Source organism: Mustela lutreola, chromosome 12 (genome assembly GCF_030435805.1).
Source record: "Mustela lutreola isolate mMusLut2 chromosome 12, mMusLut2.pri, whole genome shotgun sequence".
NCBI classification, from domain to species: domain Eukaryota; kingdom Metazoa; phylum Chordata; class Mammalia; order Carnivora; family Mustelidae; genus Mustela; species Mustela lutreola.
The window spans coordinates 3,232,724-3,241,989 of NC_081301.1; the positions used below are offsets into that span (position 1 = coordinate 3,232,724).

The following is a 9,266-nucleotide window of genomic DNA, read 5'->3' on the forward strand; positions in this document are numbered from 1 at the left end:
GGCTTTAAAAATGTCGAGGGAAGCCACGCGGTGGGGTTAAAGGTCAGAGAGGACGGGGCGCTGTGGAGGCGGGGTGGGTAGGTGGGGGTCAAGGGTCCAGTGCAGGGGCTGGAACCGGGGTGAAGGTGGGACTGCTGGGGGCTGATGTAGGGGCGAGGAGCCCAGGCTCACCGGGCACCTGAGCCGCCCACAGAGGCAGGGGTGCGGGGGGCCGCACAGAGCTCAGACGGGCCGGAAGGCCTGGGCCGGTGGGTGCCCAGGGAAAGGGGCACAGACCCAGGTCTTTACTTCAGGAGTCTCCGCGCTGCACGCGGGCGCGACTTTCATAATGAAAAGACTTAAAGATCTTGGAGAAAACTCGCCACTTCGGGTAAGTGACGCTAGACCGGAGCACAGATATGCCTACAGAACGCAGAGCGCCCGTAACAGGAAAAATCTGGAAACAGCCTAAAATCCAACAGCGTGGGCTTAAATAATGTGCACCAAAAAAATCATAAAAACCCTGGGGAAGACGTCCGGGATGTATTGCTCCGTTAAGAAAATAGTAACGAGACAATATACAATATAATCCCAATTTTGCAAATAAAAAATGATGCGTGTGGGTAAGAAATGACTAAAACAAAATGTGAACAGACGTTCTCTCTGGGTGGTAGGATTTTGACCGTCTGCTTTCTCTTTACCTGAATTTCCTAAAAAACTTATTTTCTAATTGTTAAGTTCATCTTGCTTGTTTTTGGGGGAGAAAAGGGTTTTTTAGTCACCTGAAAGTCAAGCAGTATCAGATTTCCCAGCCCTTGTCCCTCCCACACGTCCCGAGTCCACTGTGGCCAAGGCTATCGGTTCCTTCCAACAGACTCTGCCAGCCCCGACGTGACCTCCTGGGAGCCCAGGTCAGCTCCTAGGCCTCAGCTTGGGGACAAGGTGCCTACCTGTGTGCGATCTCATGGGCGATGGTGACCCCCAGGTCAAAGCCAGTATCCTCAGTGATGAGGCAGCTCCAGGAGGATGAGCAAGCACCCCCCAGCTGGGTGACCCCTCGAACCTGCCGGTTACCATCTGGTAACTCCAGGTCAAACCTTGGGAAGAGAGGACAGACATCCGCATGGTGCAGGCATGCCCGCCGGACTGCCTTTGCAGAGGGGGGGCAGCTCCCAGGCGGGCGGGGGTGCCCCCAGGGAACGCGGCTACCTGGTGATGTAGAGGACCAGGTCGGCATGCCCCGGATCTGCGTCGTCCTCGGGGTTGACCGTCCTGCTCCACTCACAGACACTCAGCAGTGACGCTGTGATATTGCCCGTGATGCTTGGAGCATCCTGGGGGACCAAGTAAGAGAGGCTGCGTTTACGGAAGCAGCGCCCAGCGGGGGCCGCCGGCATCTCAGTCCTCACCGCAGCCCTGGTACGAGGTGGAGACCCACGGGAAGAGGTAAAGAGAACAGAAATGGGTTTTCTGCTGACTCTGGGCTCCCAGCTCGGCACCTACCTCGGCCTGGGTCAGGATGACCATCTTCACTAGATGTACTCGGAACTGAGCCCCCAGAGATGGGTCCCTCAGCAGCTCTGACCCCTGTGGGGGGCAGGAGAGAGGGGAGACTCGTGTGGGCTGGCGTGGCCCGACTGGCACCCTGGAGTTGAGAAGACGTTCCATCAGCACAGGGGGAAGACGCCAGTTGCCGGGCGGAAAGCCAGCCGTGGGGACAGGCAGATGCGCTCCTGTCCTCCCCTTGCTCGGGCTCCCCCCCCCCCACACACACACCCCTAAAACAACGGGACACAGACCATTGTTATTAGTCTAGAACATTCCTTTCCAACCCTGCCTCTCTCTCACCAGATTCGTCCTGTCCTTTCTCTTTTCTGTCCGTCCACCTGAAACTGTTCTCGGCTTGTCTAACCTGCACGTCTCCATGAGGAGGCACGAGGCCCCCTCCCTCCACAAGCCCTTTCCTGGGTACCCCACAGAGAAGCCCCCTCCCCACGCCCCAGCCAGCCTCCTCGCTCTCTCTCGCCACGTGTGTCAAGATGTCGATCGCGGCTGACTTGTCGCCTGGCTGTTGGCACCAGCTCGTCCTCTGAATGACACACGGCCCCGTGAGAGTGCGGTGCGGCCACGGGCCTCGGCTGGCCTGGGCCGGAATCCGAGCACCGCCGTTCCCTTCCCACACTGCTCAGATGCTGCTAAGGGAACCCAGAAGCCCAGGTTCCGTATCTGTCGAGTGGAGGGAAAGCCTTCTGTGGCCGTCAGCCTGGGGGACTTCGCCTTTTGCCCAAACAGGTGGCCGTCCCCGAGGCAGGGCACATTCGTAGGGGCAGCCCACCCCCCAGGGCCGGCACTCTCCCTGACACTGCCGACGCTTCCGTGGCAGCCTAGAGCAGTCCGTGTGTGTGCACGCGTGTGCGCGCGCATGTGTGTGTCCCACGCGTGCCCTCCGGCTGCGGGCACGGGTCTCACGTTCCTTTCCTGACTCGGTCTCTCCGACACCACTCAGTGGGAGACGTACCCTCCACCCACCTTCACCCCTAAAGCCAAGTGAAGGGGAGGCCAGCCGCAATGGGGTGCCCACAGGAAGAGGGCCGGCACTGCTGGCCGAGGTGCCTGCGGAGCAAATGGGCTTCAGGACAGAGGCCAGATTTGAGAGTCCCCTGGAGAGAAGGGACCCAAGTAGCAAGAGGCCGTGGGGTGTACTAGTGACCCAAGAGGGGGTCCTGGGCCCTCACCCACCTCCACTGCAGGTGAGGGAGGGAAGGAGGAAGCAAAGTGCAGGCCACACACCCCCCCACAAAGTCCTGGGCCGTAAGCATGACCCAGCCTGAGGGTTACACCGAGTTCAGCCTGAGTTCAAGCTCCCAGGCAAGCCAGCTCCATCACATTCCACCCAAGTTCCTGGCGTGGGGCGCCGTGTCCAGAGGCTCCTGAGTCCCACGCGTTGGGGCCGGCGCCATCCATGGAGCCCGCTGCACAAGGAACACTCACCATGTTGAGGTTAGTGAGCACGTAGCGCTCGGTGTCCTCCTGGTGAGCCTGATAGACGTCAGGGCCCACGGCCACCAGCAGCTCCAAGTGCAGGACACTCCCCGCAGCCCGTCTCCGGACGCGAGGGGAAGGAAGACGGCCTGTTGAGGGAGGAAGCAGGGCTGACAGAGAAGGTTCTAGAAGGAAGATGACTTGTGGCTTTGGACCCCCATGCCCAGGTCCTTCCTAGGCTCGGAGACACCGTGTTAGCCCGGTCCCTACTATTTCCCGCTACAGAACTCAGGGAGACAGGGGTCAGCTCTCACGTGGGGGATGTGGGGGGCAGGCAATCCCTGCCCCCCAGCTGGGTGGACACCCGGGGAGCGGTTCTGGGCTGGGCCCACTCTCAGCCCCTACCTCCGGGAGCGGGTTTCCTGACTCCTCAGGAGACTTGAGCGTCCCAAGCTGTCGCAGGTCACCTTCTGCGACAACTGTTAGAACTAGTGGTGGCTAGCCCGAGAGGCTGCTGGGTCTTGGATCCCACCCCGAGGGCCAGATCCCGTAGTGACCAGGCATCCCGGAGCATCTGAAAGGGCCTGGTGGCAGTGCAGTGCCCAAGGATGGAGCTACTGCGTGGCCTTTTGGTCCTTTATGTCTCTCTAAAGCCCCGGGCACTGCTCTGCATCCCTGATGCCTCTCTGGGCACCTGCTGGCCGGCAGAACAGGCTCATTCCAAGATGACATGGTTCAGTCACGGCTGCGGCATTTTGCATGGCTCCCTGGGCATCGGGGAGAGCTGGCCCTCCCCCCAGAGCTGTCCCCGAGGGCATCCCCACCCTCCTCTCCCAGAGGCTGTACCTTGGATGACTTCTGGGGCCTCGGGGACTGTGGGGACCTTGGGGACAGGCCTGTGGATCAGGTGTGGCTGGGCACGAACCCAGGGAGGCACCAGCTCCTGGTGCTGCCTCCTCACCGGCTGGACGTAGAACCTGTCCGCACCCACCAGGATGTCACCCTCCTAGAGAAGAGAGAACAGCATGGCACTGAGCCCAGTGGCCCCACTGCATGACAGGGCCTCTCTGGGACGTCACAGCACCAGGCACAGACCTGTCCTGAGCTCTGTCCAGGGCTCCTCTCCAAGTCCAGTGCCCCCAAGCCCATCCTTGTGGGACAGCTGGGGAGGACCTGTGCCCACTTCTACACCTGCAGCCAACACCCACCCCCACCACACTCCAGTCCTCCCTCAGGTCGTGGCCTTGGCCTTTGGAGAGACACTGGCGGGGTCCCACATGTACAGAAACAGGGAGTGTCTCCAGGGACTAGCTAGGCCCATGCTAACAGACAGCACAGCAGTCACCAGGAGTCCCAGGCTGACCAGGAATGGTTTATGTCCCGGTCCCCGCCGGGCCGCGCAACGCAGCAACCGGGGGGGGGGGGTGGGCACGTGATGACGTAAGCGGCCGCAGCCGGCCGGATGCGCAGTGACAGATTTACACGGCCACCGGACACCAGTCCTCATCACTTCTCAGCTAAAGACCCTGAGATCCAATTGAGTGACTGGTCCAAGTCTCCTGGGACAGAGCCGGAATCAGAACTCAAAGGGTTGACCGCCAAGCCCCGGTTCTGTCCGTTCCGTGGTCTCCCCGGTTCACGCCTCGCTCTGCCACCGGCTAGCCCAGGGGCCTCGGGGAACTCAGCCCGCTTTTCCGAACCTCCGTGGAACACGCCCTCGGAGGCCTGGCGTGAGGCAAAGATCCAACGCGGTGTCCTCTGGCACACCTGGCTGGGCACCGTGGGGTCCCCCTGACCCAGCACACCCTCAGTGCGGCCTCTCCCCGAGGCGAAGCCGGGCTCCCACTCACCAAGCCGCCCGAGCAGTAAGTGACTCTGGCCCAGGCGCCCGGGGGCAGCAGGGGGCGGCCTCCCGTGAAGCAGGGGTGGGTGAGCCGCCTCAGTAGCCGGAGGGAGGCATTCAGCACGCGCTCGCTGGTGAAGGACCCGGACAGGAGGCTCCGCTCAGGTGGGAAGGAGACGGCGATGCGCCGGCCCCAGGCGTGCAGGGAGCAGCGCGGGGTCATGCAGGGAAACCCCCGGGGCCTGTCTTCACAGACGCAGCTGAGAGGGGCCACACGGAACGGAGGCACTGCAGGCGACAGGAGGCTCAGCCCTGCTCAGCCCGGCTCGGCCCTGCTCGGCCCTCCTCTTCCTGCCCTGCAGAGGGGGCCCTATCCGTTCCCTTTGGCACGTGGAGATGCCTGCCGGCCTGGAACCCCGGTGGAGGGGGTGCCTGGGTTCAAATTCAGCTCCTTCTGGCTGGGAGGAGGGCAGAGTGCAAGTTGCCTCTCCCATCTGGGCCTTGCCCCGGGGCAGACCAGCGCTCACTCAGCACACTAGCCCCGACCCATGAGGAGTTTCATGGGCGCCATGAGCAGGGCAGAGCAGATCCAAGTCCAGCCTCTAGGAAAAGCAGGTGCCCGAGACCAGTCTTGCCAGCCTTCTCCACCCACCTGCCTCCCCCCTAAGGAGCCCCCGGAGGAGTTAAGGACCCCAGGCCCTAGGAGGGGAAGAGCTCCAAGGGCCTGGGGTTCCGATTCACAAGTTTCCACCCCCAGGTGGCCCCAAGCAGGGCTCCGTGCGCAGCTGACCCAGGCTACAGACAATTTGGGCACAAGAGACACATCCCATATTTTCTTTCCACCCTGACTAGCCCACCCTGCCTTTGGTCCCCAGCAGCCTTTAGATCAATGGCCCAACTAGGAAAGGGGCCTGGCACCGCACAGAGGTCCACAGACTGGGCCCAGAGCAACAGGAAGGCTCTGGTTGGGCCTGAGCCACGGCCTATCTTGTTTCTCACAGAAAGGATAAATATTTCCATCCATGACCAGAAACCACAAGAGCTCCTGTGGCTTCCCTAGCCCAAGGGAGGCCCCGGGGCAAAAGGGGCCAGCTAATCAGTAACTGTTTCCTGGAGATACTGAGCAGAAGCCTGGGGTCAGAACCCCAGCTTGGTCCAGAACACCCAGACCGGCTTTCATGGACTTGGCAGAAGTCCGGAGTTGATTAACAGGAATGATGGCAGATTCTTGGGCTTCCTCCCCCCAACAGAGCCCTGACCCTGAGAACCCCCTGCCAAGAAGACCCCACGACAAGTACCTTTTAAAGTAGCTTCAGGGCCGAAATAAGAAGTCACTTCCTCCGGCTCCAAAGCCTGAAGAAATTGCTGCAAGACAGAAAGGATGAGGGAGAAGAGAGGAAGGAGAGGGGGTGGCAGAGGGGCGAGGCAAGGGGCAGGGGGCAATCGGGGTGGGGTTGGAGAAGAATGGAGAAGCCCATTCCTTCCTCAGTGAGCACACTCCATCCCCAAAACCCCACGCTCAGATCTGCCCCTTGTCCAGGGGCAAACCCCAAGGCTGAGGGAAGACCCCAGGCAGTTCCCTCTCTCCCCAGGGCACCCTCCTTCGGCACCCAGAGGCACTCAGATTCCCGGCCCCAGGGCTCCCCAAACACCTCGACGCCTGCAGACTCACCCACCTGCTGGAAATCGGAAAGTCCCCAGCAGCCCAGGAGAAAGAGGGCAGAAGTGAGAATTGCCCCCAAGCCTCTCTGCCAGGGGTGAGGCTCCCTCATCCTCGGGAAAACCAGCCTGCAGCCCAGGGAGAGAGCCTTGTGACTGGACATCTGGACGGTGTGGAATGTGGTAGACCCCGGTGGGCGGGAAGATGAGGCTGTGTTTACTCTTGGGAGCTTCCTCTCGGGGCAGGGGCCATGGGAGTGGGCAGCCCGCAGACTCTTGCACGAGGTGAGTCCCGGGCCCAGGGCAGCGGATCCTACACCCTGGGATGGGGCTGGGCCAAGCAGCAAAGTCACAGGAAGGAGCACTGGACCGGGGATCATGGGAATGTGGATTCAGGCGTGATTCTAGAACCGAGGCTGGGTTACTGTCCCCTGACTGAAGGCAGGCTGCGCCTTCCAGATCCGACCGACACCCCGTGACCTGTCCTGCTCTCCACTCCCCATTCCCTGTGTCTAGCTAAAATCATCAGGAGGCGATTGCTACACGAGCTCATTTATCTGGAATGGAAGAATTGCTATCCAGGCCACCGAGATTTGGGCCACGACCCAAATAAGGCCCCACTAGGGAGCAAAACTCAGAAGGATTCACAGCTAAGATAGGCCGCTTGGGTGTGTTGCTTACAGACAATTTGTGATCGGTGTCGGCAGCAAAAAGGGAAGCCTTATGACATAATCTGCACTGAGGCTGTCACTGCCGGTCTCTCACTGTGGGGGGGCTTGAAGGGTTCAGGGTTGGTCCCTGGAATATTTGCACTTTGGCCCAGTTCAAGAGGTCACGTGTCCACCGGTGAGGACAGGCATATGGCCGGTCTCCTTAATGGAGTCCTGGCTCCATTTTGAAATCCCTTGACATATAAGTGATCCTGTTTCATTCCACCCTTCCTCACCCAGTGCAAATCCCGGGCCCCCCACTACCCTCACGTCTCAAAGACATTTTCTGCCTCAGTTGCTCCCCCTCACTACTCACTATCCTGTGTCTGGCCCCGGTGGACAGTCACAGAACCAGGCCACGTGGCACCACGCTGCCCTCAGCATCACAGACCACCTGGCAGCCCACTCTACTTTCTGGAAGGTTCTCAGTCATACTCTCCAAAGCACTATTTCCGGCTCCCTCACACCTCCAGGACACCACCCCCCCGACTCAGCTGACAGCTAGCGGGGGACTGTGCAGGGTCCCTGCCCTGGTGTCCTCTGTTATCCGGAGGCTGCTAGGATTCCATCCCGGGCTGGTTCGCCTTCCTTTCCCAGGCCAGATCTGTGGGATTGCCTTAGGCTCTCCCCACCCGTTCTGCGTTTCCCCTTTTACCTCTCCCCGGTGCTGCGGGCGCCTGACTGTCTCTGTGACTGCTCCCTGGAGACCCAGAAGGACACACTGCCCCCTGATCCAAGCTCATCACCGCAGGCCTGGGCATCGGTCATGGCTCCCACCTGGCCTCCCCGCCCTCTCGTGTCCGTGCGCCCTCCCCGTCCCATTTCTCACACAGTGGCAGTGATCCTTTAAGAACTCAAGTCAGACTGCGTCACCCCCCAGCTTTAAAGCAATCGATGGCTTCCCCTGCCCTAAGAGTAAAATATCCAAACCCTTTCCGGCAGCCTCCGAGACTCTGGAATCACAGGTGAGACGTGCCCTGCTGCTCCTGTCTCCCCTTGGCCACAGAGCCTGAGCCGGGGCCGGCTGGCTTCCCCGTCCTCAGACGCCTCAAGGGCTTTGCGGGTCTTCCCTCTGAGCCCTGGTCCCCCGTCAGGTTTCACATGTCACCTGCTCAAAGAGGCCATCCCTTGTGACCCGATCTAAGCGGCCCCGCCCCCCCATAGAGTGGCCACATTCAGGGGATAAAAATCAGGACTTTTCGTTAAATTTCCATTTTCGATAAACAACGAATACTTCTAGTTTTAGTCTAAGTATGCCCCGGATATTGCAACTAACGCGTCGGGCACGTGAGACAGAAATTCTTACTTACCGGCCATTCCCACGTCCCCGGGCATCCTGCAGGGGTCTGGTAACCGCGCCCCTCCCCACGCCCCGGGTCAACCTCCTCCCGCTGCCCGGCAGTTGCGGGTACCCGAATTCCCGGGCTGGCGTGCGAGCCGTCTCCTGGAGCCCCCGGGCCGCGCGCTGACCCACGCGGAGACTTTCGGGACGCCGAGGCACCGCGGGCCAGGCAGAGGGCGGCCGGTGGTTGATTCTCACCGCCGCTGCGCAGAATAATTCCCAGCGTTGTTACAATGTTTCCTCGTTGCCGTCGGCTGTGGCTCAAGAGCCTCGCGGCCGCGCTGCGCTGGGGTCGACCTTCCGTCCCCACTCGGGAAACTGAGGAAGGAGGGGCGGAGCCCGGGCCGCCCGGCTGGGGGCGTGGCCATGCCCCGCCCGCTCCGCCCCCCGGCTCCGCCCACGCCCGCCCCAGGCCCGGCCGCCCAGCGTCCCCTGGCGGCCGCCCGCGCCCTTGCGCTCGGCCGGCCCAGCCGCGGTGCTACAGCGACTGCGGCCCCCCAGTTCCCTTCCGGCGTCCTCGTTTCTTGTCCCCTCCCTCGCTCTCGGAGGATCCGAGGCCTCCCCGAACCCCACCCTCAGTCATGGAGACCGACGCCGCTCGCTGGGCCGGTGACCCTTCTCCCCGGCGGGCGGAGAGCCTCGTCTTGCCCCGGGCTGTGCGGAACCAGGGGCGGAGGCCCGGTTTCCAGCGGGTCGGGAAGAGAAGAGCACTTCCGGGGGCGGGGGGCGCACGTGCGGCGGCGCGCGCGGG

General features: G+C 61.7%; 1 protein-coding gene across 10 annotated transcripts in view; it reads right to left on the reverse strand.

The window, feature by feature from the left end:
- Positions 1-8,842, reverse strand: part of ADAMTS13 (ADAM metallopeptidase with thrombospondin type 1 motif 13) — a 28,027-nt gene extending 19,185 nt beyond the window's left edge. For 3 of the 10 annotated variants that reach the window (XR_009346696.1, XR_009346697.1, XM_059143622.1), the window contains exons 1-10: positions 8,586-8,841; positions 8,104-8,281; positions 6,481-6,592; positions 6,103-6,169; positions 4,812-5,092; positions 3,808-3,967; positions 2,971-3,110; positions 1,483-1,566; positions 1,189-1,313; positions 930-1,076 (exon numbers count right to left, since the gene is read on the reverse strand). Coding sequence is in view for 8 of the 10 variants with exons in the window: in XM_059143622.1 (XP_058999605.1) it covers positions 930-1,076; positions 1,189-1,313; positions 1,483-1,566; positions 2,971-3,110; positions 3,808-3,967; positions 4,812-5,092; positions 6,103-6,169; positions 6,481-6,576 (1,100 nt within the window). In the remaining 2 variants the exon portion in view is untranslated. Of the gene's footprint in view, positions 1-929; positions 1,077-1,188; positions 1,314-1,482; positions 1,567-2,970; positions 3,111-3,807; positions 3,968-4,811; positions 5,093-6,102; positions 6,170-6,480; positions 6,593-8,103; positions 8,282-8,483 lie in introns of all 10 variants that reach the window. The other 7 variants (XM_059143619.1, XM_059143621.1, XM_059143616.1 and 4 more) reach the window with 6 other exon arrangements.
- Positions 8,843-9,266: the final 424 nt, after the last annotated feature.